Source organism: Lepus europaeus, chromosome 14 (genome assembly GCF_033115175.1).
Source record: "Lepus europaeus isolate LE1 chromosome 14, mLepTim1.pri, whole genome shotgun sequence".
Taxonomy (NCBI): domain Eukaryota; kingdom Metazoa; phylum Chordata; class Mammalia; order Lagomorpha; family Leporidae; genus Lepus; species Lepus europaeus.
In genome coordinates, this window is record NC_084840.1 from 52,510,308 (window position 1) to 52,528,887 (window position 18,580).

The 18,580-nt window shown below is 43.0% G+C and overlaps 1 protein-coding gene across 1 annotated transcript in view; it reads left to right on the forward strand.

Annotated features, from left to right (window-relative positions):
- The first annotated feature begins 694 nt into the window (after positions 1-694).
- Positions 695-18,580, forward strand: part of SLC35F3 (solute carrier family 35 member F3) — a 388,343-nt gene continuing 370,457 nt past the window's right edge. Inside the window, exons 1-2 of the mRNA XM_062210625.1 lie at positions 695-747; positions 1,149-1,378. Of these exons, the coding sequence (XP_062066609.1) occupies positions 695-747; positions 1,149-1,378 (283 nt within the window). The remainder of the gene's footprint in view (positions 748-1,148; positions 1,379-18,580) is intronic.

The window sequence follows — 18,580 nt, forward strand, 5'->3', positions numbered from 1 at the left end:
GTTTACTTGGCATTCTGAGAACGAAGCCAGGCTTCTTTCTTTCGAGTAGTTTTGCAGACAGACGGGGTGCGGAGAGGGAGGGGGCGGGGGAGAGATTGAAAGATTGAAATCCTGAACCAGGAGTTGTAGGATTTTGACAAGTCATGGAGAGGGACGGAGCAGTGCACCCCACGCCCCAAGGTTGCCAAGAGAACTCGCAGGCCTGGCATTGACTCCTGGTGTTGGCTCCGGAGCCCGGCGCACACCGGGCGGTGGGAAGTGGGCAGCAGCGCCCCCGCCTGGCCCGTGCACGGCCGGGAAGGGCAGATCCCCGCCCGCCCAGGTGTCTGGAGAGTGCACTGCTGGAAAGAGCTTTCCCTAGCTCCGCGGCACCGGCGACCGCGGGGTGTGCTAGGGCGGCGGCGACAGTGACAAGCGAGGGGCAAGGCACTGCCTCTGCTCCCGGCTGGCTGCAGCGAGAGCCGCAGATCAGCCTGGAATCCCTTGGCGGAGCCACCGCTCCCGCCGCGCGCCGCACGCCCGCGGAGGCGCTAGGGGACAGACCGCGCGGGCGCGCACCGGTAGCGCGGGGTGACCAGGACCCTCGGCGGGCATCGCGCCCACCTCTGCCCCCGCCCGCGGCTGCAGGGAGCTCCGGCCCAGCAGCCCCTCCGCCTCAAGTCTGGGAGCTCCCGGCCCCACTCTGCTATTGCCTATGGGGATCCGAGAGTTTCCCGGCGGCGCACCCAGGGGCAAGAGCATCGCCATGTGAGTAGTGCCCTGGGCATGGTTGCGCAGGAGAGAGGCGGGTGGCCGGAGCACCGGCTGGCCCTGGGCAATCGGGACAGCTGGCGGTCTGAGGCTGGGGAGGGCGGTGCGCACGGCGGGGCTGCTCAGGAAGTTTAAGGCGTCCTCTCCCACGCCGCTCGCCAGGACACACACTGCCCCGAGGCGCCCAGGAGAGGGTACGGGAGACGGGACTGGACGCCGAGGCTGTCCCGGGAACCGGGGCGGGTGGCAGCGGTGGGAGGGGAGCAGTCCCGGCCCTGCGGTGGCACCCGCCCCTGGAGGGCCCGGCTGCGTCCTTGCTCGCCCTCGGTTGTGCTCCTCACCCAAGTCCCTCCTCTCTGCCGTTGCTGCCCCTTTGCCCGCCCTGCATGCGGCCTCAGTGGCATGAGGAGGTCACCGGACGTCAGCCCCAGGAGACTGTCGGACATCAGCCCCCAGCTCCGGCAGCTCAAGTACTTGGTGGTGGACGAGGCGATTAAGGAAGATCTGAAATGGTCGCGCTCCGTGGAGGACCTCACCAGCGGGCCAGTGGGACTCACGTCCATCGAGGAGCGGATTCTGCGCATCACCGGCTACTATGGCTACCAGCCTTGGGCAACAAGCTACAAAAGTAAGAGCCCCCCCCCCCCGCCCCCGCCACTCCACTCGCCTGGCGGTGCGCCTCCCCCACCCCCCCACAGATGTCCAGCAGCCTCGGGGAGCTCACGTGTCCTGGCGACCCCTCCTGCCCTGCCTGCTGAAACAGAATCTAGTTTGCAAATTTGGGCAAGAGGCCCGGAGATGGGGTTCTCTAGGACTTTCGGGACTGTCTGGTCTGTTCTTTTGCACCCACTCCCCAAGGCGTCTCTGTCCTAAGGGGTCACCACATAGGAGGGGCAGTAGATCCACATCAGAAATGCCAAGAGCCCTGCACTGTGTAGTTCCCCGTGCATCTACAAGTGTGACTGGGCCCTGTGTCTGGGCTCAACTGGCTCAATGGAGAACAGTCTGGGGGCGGTGCGGAGGGTCCGCCGTCTCTGTCTCCCAGTCTCCCAGGCACTGATGGCAGGAGATAGTTCATGGGACCTTTATTTTCATTTTCTATCTCATTTCCTCCTTTGGCCCCAGGGCTTTTTGGGTCTGAGTTGAGGAGGTTCTAAATTCATCATTCCAGATATTGACACTGGTGCCTGCAAGATGAATGGTGGGGGCCAGGGGAGCAGCTGGAACTTCCTTGCCAGTGGTCCCCAGCTGCTGGCTTTGGTCATGCTGTGATCAGTTACACAGATACTACCTGTGTGGCCAAGACTAAGCAGGTGGACACTTCTTTTCTTCACTTGGAAGAGAGAGGTTGGCCACAACAAACTCCAAATATCTATAAATGAACCACAATGAAGTGGTCTCATCATTGTAATCTGACATAGCAAAAGAGATTGCTGTCTTGCACCTCAGTCAGTATAAGAGAATGGCATTGATTTCTTTCATTTGTAATAGAAGATTAGACTAACAGCTTGATGATGGCTTTGAGATTTTTTTTTTGTCCCCCAACCTTTGATTGCTTGAAATTAGAACGTACTTTTTAGGTGTTTAGGGGGAAAAAACCATGAGCAGGCTTTTGTAATGTCAGCATATCAATCACTAAGAATATGTCTATCCTCATTTCTAACACCTTCAAGTCCAAGTGATAGGGCAGCAGTATGCTAGCAGTTGGCCGGTTAGTTTTAAGTAATTTGCAGCAAGGAACGGAGGGTTTGAATGTTTTGTTTTCATGTCCTTGCTTGTTTGTAGAGAACTGTGATGACTGCATTTAGCTCAGTATAAACCGTGAAAAGATTATCTGCATCTCCTCCACTCTCCTGCCTTCTGCTGCTTAAATAGTAGCTGATCTCCTGGCTTTAGATTACAGAAGGAAGTCAGAAATCCCAGTTCTCTTTTTGGCTAAAAAACACCAGGTTGAGGATAATGAAAATTAAAGCCCATTGGAAACCATTTTTCTTGTGGGTCTGTGGGTGTGGATAAGATACTCAATTTTTATTTCTGCTTTCTAAGTTTCTATTAGAAAATGGAAGATTTCTATTTCTTGTTTCCAGTTTCTGTTTTCTTCATAACTAAAAACAATGGTACAAATTGCCATCTTCATGGAGCTCTGTCTTTAGTCCCTGAAGTAATAACAAGGTTTTTCTTTATGGTTGTATTTGTGGCTAGTTTCATGTGCTTTGTGGAAATTATCATCATGGGTTATGACTTCAGGGGTTGACAGGAGCTTCTAAGAGTGATGCCTGTATTAGGTAGAAACATACTTTATAATTAACACAAGGGAAAGGCCGTGTTGAAAATGAGTCCCTGTACCACCCATGAGATTATTAAATACTGAGGCTTTAATGAAGGAATAAATATTAGCAGACAAATCTACAGCAATGCTTTTAACAAGAAAAAAAAAAAACCAGTTCACTCCACTTTCTCAATTCCTGTCAGGAGGAATATTCTTGATTTCAAGGTATTTCCTTGTTAATAAGATGCTTTAGGTGACAACTGACATTTTGATAAGTTAATTGGATTTTAAGTTTAAATATAGAAAAGCTACTGTTTTATTCATGTAGCAAATGAGGTTTTAGGGCAGTGCTTTTGCTGTTTGCCATTTCCACCCAATTTCAAAACATAATAATGAAAAAAATTTATCCATCTGTAAGTATCAGTTAATTTGTTTATTGGCAAATAGTTGTACTCAGCAAACTTGGAAAGATGATGATTACAAAAACTATTCTACTGATAGTCTCTAGCTCAAATTATGGGATGCTCCAAGTCTTACATTTGACATTGTCATGTCATTTTCTTTCGGTGGATATTTATTTCCCTACAGTAGGAGTTGACATTGAGTTTCTAGATTGTTTGAGAAATATGTCAGTTGCTTTTGTAGTAGCAGAACTAATTCAGATGACAAAGTACTCAGTTGTAGCCTCTTCATCTTTAGACTTTGTTTGAGTAGTAGTTAAGATAAATGAAGTGGTTGTGAAGTATAGAAATTATCTTTGCTCAGCACTTTCAACCCAACTGGTGAGATCCACAGATTTCACTGTAGGCAAAAGAATTTTTGTAGGGAATAGTTTTTTAAAAATCCCAAAAGCCTGTGAGTCTGAGAGGGGTAGTGTGTGTGTGTGTGTGTGTGTGTGTTTAATTCAACTGAGAATTAAACTATAAACAACTGGCTAAAAATGATTGAGTTCCTCTTCTCAGTGACTTAAGTCCTCCAAGATCCACATTCCATGGTTCTGAATCAAGCCATTTGGCAATATTCTTGGAGATTCTGCAAATTTCCAGCTGTGAGGGTATTCAGAGCCCAGAATGTACATGGTCCACAGTAGTTGCTCACTAACTATTTGCTGAATGAATGATTGGATGCTGCCTGAAATATTGATTGACCTCTGGGAGAAAGAACCTTTGATTGTACCTCTGTGGTGATCTGTGTCATTTAATTCTTTATGCTCACATCCTGCTTGTTCAAAATTGCTTGACTCTCTCCTGAGTCTCCCCTCACAAGTGCTTTCTGAATGGTGGACTAGAATTCTAAATAAGCTTTGAATGAGCCCAGGGTTTCCCATCCTCGGTGCTATTGATGCTTTGTACCCGGTGATTCTGTGTTGTGGGGGAAGTTCTGTGCATTGTACATGTTTAGCAGTGCCCCAGACCTCTATCTACTAGATGTCAGTATCACACCACCACCTACTCAAGTTTTGAAAATCAGAAATCTCCCTCAGTTGCCAGATATCCTATGATGTGGGAGGGGAGCAGACATCTTTGGTGGAGACCCACTCATTTAGTCCAAATCACAAATTTACATTCAAAATTACTCTCTTCTGCTGACAGTAGTTATAACTGAGCAGGCTAGACTTCTCAATCCCTGCTCCTCACCTCCCCTGTCTTTTCATCATGGACCACTCCTTAGGTTTGCATGAAGAATCAAATCAGCTGCCTTCTGAAGATCTGATAGAGCCTGCCTGCTGCTTCTGTGTCTGGCATGATTCAACACCCACTCACCATGAATCGATACCCTGTAACAAGTGCTCTAGGATTTAGAACAATCTGTGTATCTTCTCTTAATTCTTTCCTTTCCTGTCTTTTGCCAGAGTAGAAGAGAAATGACCAACTAGAGTATTTGCTGCTGCTGCTTTTCAAACTTCTCCACTGTAGACACGAATTGGGGGAGGAGATGGGCTGCATGATGGAAGAGGGAGAACAAAGATCAGTAATTATCCATCTGTATAGTGGGTGGCCAACCCCAGGTGTGTGACATGATGGGGGAACTGGTGGCGTTTCTACTGATTGAAGTAGCATATTGTTTAGACTCCAGATTGAAGCCTTTAGGCAGGATGAAGGAACATCTCTCAAAGCTTCTTTATTTTCACCTACTCATTTAGAAACACTTTTGGGAGCACTCCCTATAAGCCAAAATACAGAAGTAAGTGGTGGAAGATGAAGTTCACATGCCTTCATCAAGAAGCATGGATTGGCAAAAGCTTGCATTAGAAAACAAATGTAGTAAGGGTTGAGTATAGAATCATTGAGTGTGAATGTTTACATTGAACATGGACATCTCACTTTGCAAAAGATTTCCCTAAAGGGTATTTTAAATAGTGAACTCTCACTTTTCTAATAAAAAAACACTTTTTTTTTTTCAGAATAAGCTTTGGGGACAGTTATGCTGATTACTTAAAATGAGCTACAAGATGCTAATATATGTCATAATAAAATTACTAGCATTTTAGAATGCTGAAAGCTTTAGTTTTTAAAAAGATTTATTTATTTATTTGAAAGGCAGAGCTACAGAGAAGCAGAGGCTGGGGGGAGGGAGTCTTCCATCCACTGGTTCACTCCCACTCCCCAAATGGCCACAATGGATGGAGCTGAGCTGACCCGAAGCCAGGAGCCAGGAGCTTCTTCTGGGTCTCCCAAGTAGGTGCAGGGGCCCAAGGACTTGGTCCATCTTCTACTGCTTTCCCAGGCCACAGCAGAGAGCTGGATCAGAAGTGAAGCAACCAGGTCTTGAACTGGCGCCCATATGGGATACAGCACCAGCCCCCATGATAGGCTTAGTTTGAAGTCAATTGTAGTGCAGAGGGAGGGCTAGTTCTCAAAGACCACCCATCTCTGGCCCACTCTTGCCTGGCTATGGTGGCATGAACCAGAGGCCAGGAGCATGTTGGTTTCTGAGCAAAGCCTAGTAGTAGGTGGAGGTTTTCTAGTTTGAGTTGAGAAAATGTAGGGCACTGAATAACACACATGGTGACAAGGAAATTGCATGTTTCAGGATCCCTCAGGTTTAAATGCTGTAAGGGGTTTGTCTGAGGTGAAGGGGAGGGGTTTGTGAGGAATGACTATCTCTCTACTCTTTGTGTCATTTTAGGCAGAAGTGGGAATGTAACTTGCTGGTGGAGGTAACCAGTGCTAAATAGAACAGTGGCTCATAGTATAACTGAATTCATGGTGAGCAACTTCTGTTTGATCCTCCAAAATAGTATAGGTCAGGCCAGCAATTCAAAAATGACCCAGTTGTAAGAGATTAATAATTTGGTTATAAAGTTTATTGTAAAATGGAGCTTAGCGTATGTAATGTGAGATAGAAAGATTCTAAAAGAAAAGTTGGAGGGTGACAGGAAATGGGGTGATCCTTCAAGTACAATATTTTAATTTTTTAACAACATTTTAATTTAAGGTATCAGAGAATCAAGTTTATTCCTGAGTATAAATATATACCAACAACTTAGTAAAAAGTTTTCTGAGTAGTGGGCATTTAGCCTAGCACTTAAGACACCAGCATCCAATACCACCACAGTGCCTGGTTCCTGGATCAGGCTCCTGATTCCAGCTTGCTGATAATGTAGACCCTGGGAAACAGAGGTGATGGACCACATATTTGGATTCTTGTCACTCTTGTGGGAGTATACCAGCAGATGGAATCTCTCTCTCTCTCTCTCTCTCTCTCTCTCTCTCTCATATAAAGTTTTCTGAGTTCTGCCATAATTAAATGTGGAATTATTATCTTCTCAGGGTACACACTGCTCCTCAGCTCACTCAGATCTTTGCCCTGGGGTTAGAAACCTGTCACAGTTGTTTTTGAAGGGCAAACGAACTCATCTGCAGGGATGTGAAGTCTTCCAGGCTTTACAAGAGGCTTGGGCAAGGATGATTCTGAGTTCTTCAGAAGTCTCTCCTGGATTTCCCTATGAAGTATCTAAAACACCGCTGGCAAAATTGGTTCTTTTCTTGAGCAGCAGGAAAAACTCACGTTAGTTGTACTAAAAATTCAATGCACATGTGTATGATTTAGTATCCATTCATGCACACACACACACACAGAGTTCCTAAGTGTCTATATTTCTTTGGGATCTTACAGAATTATCCTGCATAGAGCCATTTCTATTGCCTTCCTTAGTAAAAACATGGGACTTCCATTAGTAGGTCTCCCATATCTATACCCTAACTCGCCTAAAAACACTGACAAGTAATCTTACACTTAGGGCTCACATTATCCAGTATCATAGCAGGGTGGGTTTTTTTTTTCTTTAGTTTTGATAACCTCACTTTAAAAATGATATGGGAAAAGTGGAAAGATCAATGGAATTGAATGTGTATTTTTATAGATGAAGCTTAAATATTACCTTCATGAAAACATTTAGAGCAGATGTCTTTTGGAATGTCTTGTGACCTCACAGTGGCCCCTTAACTGCCAAGCACCATGTCCTCAGTTTGGGCCCTTAGCAGCAAGACCACCATTCTCTTCCTCCTGGGTGCCTCATAGATTATATTGTGAGTACAGTCCTGACCCACACTAACTACCACAGTTTTTCCCTTGGAGAAGCTGCAATGGAAGCCAGGAGACTGTGGTCCCATCTGGAATAGTCTCTTGAGTGTATGTAGTTCTGTGAGGGGCTCCGCTATCTTCCGTCTGGATGGAGAGGCAGAGAAAGTCTATATAAAAGATGGCAGGTGTGGAAAGCAACCAGGAGAGAGCTGTTGGTTCCCAGTGCTTAATTCTAGGTTCTATTTCCCTCTGAGATCTAGGTCTTCCTGCAGCTCCTCTAAGCCTCCAGGCACTACTATTGCGATGTATGACCCTTTTCTGCGAAGTGAGCAGAAGCCAGACTTCATTCTGTACAACTGTGTGTTCCTATCTGCATAAGATATCTGAGCCATTTTATTCAGGCCCATGTAGGACAAAGTGAAGATTGTGCATCAAAGAATTTTCAGTTGAAAATAAGCAATCACTTCTTGATTACTAAGATAATAAACAAGGCCACTGGAGAACATCAGAAAGATGTGGACCCCAAATGACCCTAGCTGGATTAAGTACTTACCTGGCCCATGGCAGAGCATAAACTAGATTTTACTGTAAATGATGTCTTTAGGGGCCGGCACTGTGGCGCAGTGGGTTAACACCCTGGACTGAAGCGCTGGCATCCCATATGGGCGCCGGTTCAAGACCTGGCTGCTCCACTTCCAATCCAGCCCTCTGCTATGGCCTGGGAAGGCAGTACAAGATGGCCCAAGTCCTTGGGCCCCTACACCCACGTGGGAGACCTGGAGGAGGCTCCTGGCTCCTGGCTTCAGATCGGCGTAGCTCCGACCATTGCAGCCAGTTGGGGAGTGAACCAGCAGATAGAAGATCTCTCTCTCTCTCCTTTCTCTCTCTCTCTCTCTCTCTCTCTCTCTCTCTCTCTCTGCCTCTCCTCTCTCTGTGTAACTCTGACTTTCAAATAAATAAATAAATCTTTTAAAAAATGATGTCTTTGGTTTAGTGCAGTGGTGAATATGCCTTGATCGATACAGTATTATATTTCATTATCTTATTGCAGATCTTCATAAGGGACATTATGCAATATGAACCTGGTAAATTCTATTGCTATGTTGGTGGCAGGCTCTTGAACAATTGCCTAGGACATGGGCACACATTTTTCTATCATGAATTTGAAGTAGCCATCACTTATGACAGCATTTGAGATTGTAGGAAATAAGTTGCTCCACTCAGATGGTTTGCAGCTTTTGCATGCTAGAGGCTGTTAGGGACTCACGAGAAATGGCGATATTCTCGGAACAGTCTTCTAGTTTTGGCACTTGTTTTCTGTGACATTCAGATTTTTCTCCTTCTCAGTATGTCATGTATCATCCTGTAGTACTTGACTAGATCAGAATCCATTAGGAAATTATTTTTATCCTTCTTTACCATCTACTTGTAACAATGCAGTGTTATAAAAATTTGGATGTGTTCTCTAAGTTTAAATGGTGCTTCTTAGTGTATTTTGACTTTACTCCCACTTTTTTTTTTAAAAAAAAAGTTGAATTTCTTGTTCTCAATGAATAAATATTAAGATATCCTCTTTTTCAAAAGAGGAATACAGTTATGATTGTAGGTATGTATGAAATAGTTGGGTTTTGTGCCACATTCCGTTCCTGCTATGCATGTGGGAATTTAATAAACATTTTTTTATGGCAGTGGTACACTGTGTTGGTGTGCAATACCAAGGAAAGACTGGAAGTTCCTTCCTCTATACTATTTTATTCTTTAAAGAATTAGCTAAAGAAATAGTTTGAAGACTGTGTAAGTGTCATAACATAATGTAGAACAACAAATTTCAAGAGTTTATCCAAACTTTTTTATACAAATTCAGGATTTTGGTTTTTAAAATTATGAGCATAAAAATTTTAAATAGGGCTGCCTGATATTATGCAGTGGCTGTGTTTACAAAATTACATATAAATAAAAATGTGTGCAATTAGAATTGATTTTGAAGCACTAGAAAAATATGATACTGCCTGTTTGTTTGTTCTGTGATCACCATTATACCTGGTGATTTTCTCAAAATACACTGAGGAATTGCTAGGTAGTGACTCAATGGTGGAAGGAAGAAACATTTTACACACGGATCTACCAGCTCAGTGTTTCCTTCTCAGAAACCTGTAGATCAGACAAGGCCCAGAAAGTTATGCATGAAATTGCAGGTACTCCTCATGGAGGGGCTCCATTGAGAAGCCTTTGGAAACAAATGAAATAATGGAAGTTACTATCAATGCGTATTCATTTATACACAAATCCATCCACCCACCCATCCATCCATCTATCCATCTATCCATCTAAAAATTCATCATTCATTCATTCAGTCAGTCAGTCCACTGCTCTAAATGGAAGTCAGTATATTCAGCCCAAGGTGAACAAATAAAATATGATTAACTTGCTATGTCCTAAGGAATTGCTTAGTTGGGGGATGAAACATATGTGTATCAAACCATAAACTGGATTGGCCCTAATCCACTTCTCTTGTCTTGGCCCCATCTCCCAGGTGTACCACACTTCATTTTGGTTCTTCTCTAACTAGGTATTTTGGGATAATTTGAGCCAACATTAAGCAGCTGTAAACTAAATGCTATAATATTTGCATAATGTTTAGTTGTAAGGCACCATAAATTGCTAGTTCAACACAGATGAGGATATTAAGCCTCAGGGGACTTCTTTTCCTCTTCCTTTGAAAACTTGAGCTCTACTGCTGTAATCGGAGTTCTAATTTGTTCATTTGATGTATCTCAGAACATTAAACACTTTTTCTCTTTTATGAAATCCTCCAACAACAAAGATTTTTTTGAGTGGGTTAATGAGATTAATCTACTAGACCTGCACATTTCTTTCCTAATGTTTTATGCTGCAGGCATTCTGTTTCTTTCCAGTTCAAAAGAAAGCTGGCCTGAGATGTTTTTCTTCCTCTAACTAGAGGCCTGGAAGAAATAATGTGCACTAGAATTCGAAGGAGTTGGGATGAACTCTGAGCTCCACCTGTTCTCTCCTGCACCATGGCACTTTCTGTTTGTACAATTAAGAATCGAAATGCTCTGCTTAACATGACTGTTACTTTACATACTCAAGAATTATAATGTAACAGGATTCATGTGCTGAGACAAGACATCAAGGCCCCTTAACAGGAAGTAGTTTTTATTATGCTGGCATAAGGCCCTGGTAGAATTTTTTAACCAAAATCCTGAGGATGGTTTTTTCTTATATATGGTTTTAGCCTCTTTGTCTCCCTTATATGGCTACCTGCATACATTTGATTGGCTATTCTAATGTTACATGGCGGCCACAGGATTGATACAGTACTGCCCATGCAATTGTAGTTACTAAAGTGTTCCCCCACCACCACCACCACACACACATACTGAGCTGTAAGCTGTCTGGCAAGGGGTAACATCATTGCTTTGTACTAACAAGCAGAACCTGAAATGGTTACATAGAAGCAGATAGGGACTACACCTGAAGTATTCACAGACAAGCAGATAACAACCACATTTCATTCCCAGGACAGATACCTCCCTTTTTCTTTTTCTGACCGTGGGAAGACCTCTACCACAACTTTAATCACGTAGGTTAGAAGCAAGTTTAACTAAAAGACGGAGGCCCATGCCACAATAAGATCTGAAGTTTTGTTCAGCATTTCTTGCTGTAGTTATCCTGGAATCATTTCCCCAGGTGTAGATCTGTCCAAGACCCAGGGATGTGGTTGAGCGAGAACACAGGAGGAGAATGGGTTGTTGGGGGACCTTATATCATTAGCTCCTCTTTTCCTGGCTGGCTTGTCCTGTTTCTTCATCCCCACCTTTTGTGTGTGCTGAGTTCATGGATGTCTCAGTTTGAGCCTCTTTGGAACTGATGACTCCTAACAGTCAATAGATGTCTTGGGTCATTTGAATCAATAGCCAGAGTGATGCTCTGGATTTCTCCATGGTTTTTGTGCTGATATGGCTCCTTTGTGGGGAAAGAGGTGGCTTAGGCAGCCAGGGTCTCCTGGTCATCTCGTGTCTGATAAGAGGATGGGAGATGAAAATGTTATCTTCTAGTGGTTTGGATCTCTTGTCTCAAGGCCTGAGCAGTGCACTGGTACTGTCATGTGTGGTAGCTATGTTTCTTTGGGGAAAACATGGCTATAAAAGACATTTTAGGTGCAACTGTGGAAATTTTAAAGTCTACTCTTATTAAATTATTTTATACACTATTGTTATTTGAAAGGGGGCTTAATACTGTTAGTGTTTTTTGGATAAAGTGTCTTAATGTTTATAAAATACTTTCAAGTAACTCAACAAAACAAGTATAAATGGCAGATGAGCAAATTGTGGCAAAATTTTAATATTTGATGGATCTAAATAATAGATGTATATGTGTTCACTGGACTGTTTTCTCAACCTTTCTTTAAATATGAACATTTTTAAAACAAACAGTGTCATAGCCAGTAAAATAATATAATTCAGGCTTGAAAGAGACATATTTTGTCTATTTAATTCAGTGTTATTACATCAAAATATACCAGAAAACCAGGGAGAATAGTGAGAACCCTGGCAGGTTGTCCCAAGGGAAGGCAGAAGTTCATCCTTTCAAAGGGCAATGCTGTTGCTGGCTTCCTTCTGTTCTCAGCACCATCTTCCAGGCAGGACTGGACCTAACGCAGTATCTGCCTCAGTTTCCCTCCCTGCCCTCGACACATCATCATCCCTCAAATGTGCTGATCAGTGTCTAGTGATATGTCTTAGACTACAAAGATTCTTTCAATGAAAGAAATATTTTTTTCATAAATTTACAGTCTACATGGTTTAACTTTGCACCCTATAAAAACTAATTAGGGATGGGACCAGTGCTGTGGCATAGTGAGTAAAGCTTCCATCTCTGATGCTGGCATCCCCTAGGGGCACCAGTTTGAGTCCCGGCTGCTCCACTTCCAATGCAGCTCCCTACTGATGTGCCCTGGAAAACAGCAGCAGACAATGGTCCAAGTGCTTGGGTCCCTATACCCATGTGGGAGACCCAGAAGAAGCTCCTAACTCTTGGCTTCAGACCAGCACAGCCCCAGCCTTTGGGGCCATTTGGGTAGTGACCCAGCAGATGGAAGATTGATTGATCTCTCTCTGTGTCTGTCTTTCTGGCTCTGCCTTTAAATAAAATAAAAAAAGATATTAAAAATATAATTAAGGATGCCAGCATTGAGGAATGGCAGGTAAAGCCACCACCTGCAACTGCATCCCATATGGATGTCAGTTTGTGTCCCAGCTGCTTCCCTCCTTAATGGCCTGGGAAAATTAGCAGAAAATGACTCATTTTTTTTGCCCCTGACACATGGGAGACCTTGAAGAAACTCCTGACTCCTGGCTTTGTCCTGGCCCAGCCCTGGCCATTGGGAGTGAACCAGCAGATGGAAGGCCTCTCTCTCTCTCTCTCTCTCTCTCTCTCTCTCTAAGATTTATTTATTTATTTATTTGAAAGTCAGATTACAGAGAGAGGAGGAGAGGCGAGGGGTGGAGGGGTGTCTTCCATCCGATGGTTCACTCCCCAGTTGGCTGCAATGGCCGGAGCTGCACTGATCTAAAGTCAGGAGCCAGGAGCTTCCTCCAGGTCTCCCACATGGGTGCAGGGGCCCAAGCACTTGAGCCATCTTCCACTACTTTCCCAGGCCATAGCAGAGAGCTGGATCGGAAGTGGAGCAGCCAGGTCTCGAATCAGCGCCCATATGGGATGCCGGCGCTTCAGGCCAGGGCATTAACCTGCTGTGCCACAGTGCTGGTCTCTCTCACTGTCTCTATATATGTATATATATCTCTCTATCTCTATCTCTATCTGTATTTCTTTCTCTATCTCTATCTCTATCTCCCTCCCCCATCTCTGTAACTGACTTTCAAATAAATAAGTGTTTTTAAAGAGTAATAATTGGGACTTAGAAACCACTTACCACTTGCCTTGCCTGAGAGTGAACAAGTAGTATAGCATCCTGGTCTGCAAGTGTGGCTATTTTGAAAGGATGTATTGACTTGTAGTACAGTTTGTGTTTCACATACTTGGTCTTAATGCTCGAGTCATATCCTCCCATTGCATTTTGTGTCTCTCTTGACCAACTTTCATTTATGGCCTAGCGCCCTATCTTTCCTCCCAGCTTCCAAGGATTAAAGTGAAGCTATGGAGGACTGGAGGGAAGGCTACTTCCTTTTGAGGATGCTTCCAAAGAAGTTGCTCTATCATTGCAAGAGGGAAAGGATCAAATGGGCTCCCAAGTCTCCTTCCTCACCCTGTGCCCAGACTACTTAGAATTCACATTTGCCTTTAGTATCCTAACCCTCTTAGTAGAATGCACATCATGGCAGAATTCTTTCTAGGGAGGGCATTATTTTTACTGTTTGTGTTTAGGGAAATGAGGGCACAAAGTTATAGAGACCACACAGGCAGTTAATCAGAGATACTATTTGTCTCAAGGTTAATATGTCACAATTGGAGGGAATATAATAAGTTATGGGGTTTCTCTCATTAAAAAGAAGATCTACTTCTTAAGAATAAGAGGAAGACCATTTGTAGTGAAATAGAGGAAGCATCAATACTACAATCTTAAAGAGTAAGTAGTCATTAAGCTGAGAGTGCGGATGATTGATTGGTTTCCAAATAGGGTGTGCACACGATCAGATCAAGGAGTATTAACTGGAAGGCCAGAGTAGGGCTTGATTTTCAGTGTTTATGAGAAGAGGCATGTTTGAAGTTGGTAAAACTGAGGGAGGAGAGATGACAACTGCTCTATACAGCTGCTGGGAACATGTATGTAGTTGTTTTAATGAACATAAGCCCTTGGGTCTGAATGTACACCCAGGAGTATACTTTCAGGGTTGTAATGTAACTCTGAGGTGATTTCCAGTATCTCCTCTTGTGTTCATGCCATCAAATGATCCCTCCTCTTGAGTGCAGCTGGGACATGTGACTAGCTTCTAACCAAGAAGATGTAGCATGTAAGAGAATATCACTTCTAGGATTGTGTAATGTTACACAAGGTCCCAAGTTGCTAGTAAACTTGCTTCAGATCTTCTCTGTTCCTTGTCAGTCTTGATGAAACAGTGGCCATGTTGGGACGTCCATGTGGCAAGGACTACAGGTGGCCTTTTAGAGATGAGGCCAACAGACAGCAAAAAACTGAAGCTTGTCGTCCTACAACCACAAGGCACTGAATGCTGCCAACAACAGTAACATCTTTCTGTGATTGAGCCCCTGGATGAAAACACAGCCTTGGCCAACATCTTGATTTCAGCTTTGTGATACCATAAGCAGAGAGCCAGCTAACCTGTACCCAGATTCCTCACTCACAGAAACTTTGAGATAACAGTTGTGTCTTGTGTTAGGTCATTGGGTTTTTGTTCATCTGTTATGCAGGAAAAGATAACTAATACAGTCAGGATTCAATCTTTTTTTGTAGAGTTTATTTATTTATTTTTAAAATTTTTTTGACAGGTAGAGTTATAGACAGTGAGAGAGAGAGAGAGACAGAGAGAAAAGTCTTCCTTCCGTTGGTTCATTCCCCAAATGGCTGCCACGGCCGGCGCTACGCCAATCCATAGCCAGGAGCCAGGTGCTTCTTCCTGGTCTTCCATGCGGATACAGGGGCCCAAGCACTTGTGCCATCCTCCACTGCCTTCCCAGGCCACAGCAGAGAACTGGACTGGAAGAGGAGCAGCTAGGACTAGAACCTGAGGCCCATATGAGTGCTGGTGCCGCAGGCGGAGGATTACTAAGTGAGCCACAGCACCAGCCCCAGGATTCAATCTTAGAACAACAACTATGAGCGTATTTAAAACTATACTAGCCCAAAGTACATTTTTATTTTTGTTTTCAATAAAATCTAAGGGGGTAGTCACTAAGTCATCAAGAATTACATTTTATAATGGAGAATTATGTTATTTTTAATAGAATATTTTAGGTCAGTTTTCAGTTCATACAAAATTAAGCAGAAAGTAGAGATTTCCTGTATGTTCCCTACTCCTACACATGCATAGTCTCTCCCAGTATGGACATCCCCCAGTAGAGTGGTGCATTTGTTACAATTGATAAACCTACACTGAGGCATCATTTTCACATAGAATCCACTGTTTGTATCAGTGTTTATTCTTGATGTACATTCTAACAGGTTTTTACAAAAGTCATCATCATTATGGTATTATACCATACTATATGAGTATATATATGGCTGGGGCTTCTTCCTGGAGGTGAGGGAAATAATAGAAACAAAGAAACTTTGAAAGGCACAGTCTCTGGGAGTTGCCCCTCTGAGAATTGAGAAGGGAATCCACTGTACCTGCAGATCCAGAGTTCTTTATTCTATCCCTGAAAGTTCCTAATGAACCGAGTTGTCACTGGGTACAGCTTATCAAGGGTCATACTGGAAAGGACTCTGCTGTTCTCAGTCTTCATCTCCCTCGCCTATTACAGCATCAGTTTCCTTTGATGTCTTGGGGAAAGGTAGCTGTGGTTGGTCTTTTAATATTCTTTCTTAGTGCAAAGAAATAGCATAATTTCCCACCTGGAAGCCTACAGTTGTTAGAAGGCTGGAGTGAAGACTATTGAACAATTCATTCATAGAACTCTCGCATTTTTATGTGGTTCTCAGTGTTTCATTGAAGTTTGTGATCTTTGAAAAAGGGAAGTATCCTAACATACTATATGATTCCATCCAGAAATAATTTGTGGTGATAATGATCAGAGGATTGGATACAGTTAGGGTGTATAGACTTGGAAGTGCATGAGGGATCCCTTCTGATGTGGAGGAAATGCTTTAGATGAATAAACTAAGTGGCAGGGTATTTGTAAAAGGATGTGTATGTATGTAAAGTGTCATCACATATGTTGCTGTATATTTTATACCCCAATTTAAAAATCTGGTTTTTTAAAGTAGAAGTTGAGGAAAGGTAAAAGGGATTCCTCCATATAGAGACATTGATTTCAGGATGGATCAGATTGTTTATAGAGAATGGTGAGAACCTAGAACGTATTGGAATCAGGACTGGAAGATTTAACACTTTGCTTCATTTGTTATTGTTCTTCTATTAAAGCCCTAAACAGAATTACAACTCTTCCACAAAGTCATGCATGTTTTGGACATCTAGATGTTTGCAAATACAAGCACATTTCATTTCTACCTTTAAAAGGAATAATACCTTCTCTTTCAGCAAATTAAACTTACCGATTTAGGGACTATTTTGATGCAATGGAAATTCTAAAGAAGTATGTGCTTACAAAAAAAAAAATAGGTTTTGGCTGTTTAAGTAATAGCAGGTACACCCAGTCCAGATTACAAAAAAATCAGGACTTTGTTTATGATCCTGTATACCATTCCCTGCTATTGTTTTACTACTTAGTAGTTCCCTTCACAGGATGACAAAGGGGGAAGTAGAGTGTTGATGCACACATTGGTTTATTTATTTTTTTTATTAAACTTTTATTTAATGAATATAAATTTCCAAAGTACAGCTTATGGGTTACAATGGCTTCCCCCTCCCAAAACTTCCCTCCCACCCGCAACCCTCCCCTTTCCTGCTCCCTCTCCCCTTCCAATCACATCATGATTCATTTTCAATTCTCTTTATATACAGAAGATCAGTTTAGTATATATTAGGTAATGATTTCAACAGTTTGCCGCCATATAGCAACACATAGTGAAAAAAAATACTGTTGGAGTACTAGTTATAGCATTAAATAAGAGTGTACAGCACATTAAAGACAGAGATCCTACATAATATTTTTTTTAAAAAATTAATTAATTTTCTATGCCATTTCCAATTTAACACCAGGGTTTTTTTTTTTTTTTATCATTTCCAATTATCTTTATATACAGAAGATCGATTCAGTATATAATTAGTAAAGATCACATCAGTTTGTACCCACGCAGAAACACAAAGTGTAAAAATACTGTTTCAGTACTAGTTATAGCATCACTGCACATTAGATAACACATTAAGGGCACAGAATCAGCCCTTAAGGCATTCGGATCTGGCGGAAGAGCCCATGAGAGTATTGTAGGCATGGAAAGCCAAGACACTATGGAAAAGAAAAAAAAAGAAGAAGACCTAAATGAAAGATCTCTGTGAGTGAGATCCCAGTGGAAAGAACGGGGCCATCAAAGAAGGAAGTACCTTTCTCTGAAGGGAGGAGAGAACTTCCACTTTGACTATGACCCTATCAGAATAAGATCAAAGTCAGCGAACTCTAAAGGCTTCCATAGCCCTGGCAACTCATGACTAGAGCCGAGGGAGATTACTGACGCCATGAACAGGAGTGTCAAATTGTTAAGTCAGCAACAGGAGTCACTGTGTACTTACATCCCTGTGGGATCTGTCCTTAATGTGTTACACATTGGTTTATTTAAAAGTGTGATAATTGCAATTTTTTGGAAAGAAGCATCTAAAACAAAGGTTTAAGCATTTTTCTATATTTGAATTCCCAGGTTTAAACTAATTCCAAATTGTCCAATCAACTTACTGTTGGCTGTATTTGGAAACCATTCTCTCTGAATTTTGGTCATCAGAAAATTGAGAGTGCAAAGTAGAAGTTCATTTGAAGAAAGTATAATCTCTTAGTCATACATATATGGCCATATTTATATATAATTTTAGCTAGATGGAAATCAATAGTAACAACAAACCTTTAACACAGTGGGTAGAACAAGAACTTGCTTGCAGAGCCCAGACTAAGATATTCTGCTCTAACAACTCGAGAACTAAAGGAGAAGTGCGTATCTCAGGTTGGGAAGTGAAAAAGGGGACAAGGAACACTGAAGTACCAGGACTCACGTGGAAAAAGAAGAGTGTCGGGGCTGGCCTTATGGCATAGTGGGTTAGGTTGCTGTCTGTGACACCGGCATCCCATATGGGTGCTGGTTTGAATCCTGGCTGTTCCACCTCTGATCCAGATCCCTGCTAATGCACCTGGGAAAACAACAGAAGATTGTCCATGTTCCTGGACCCCTGTACCTTGATAGGAGACTCGGATGAAGCTCCTGGC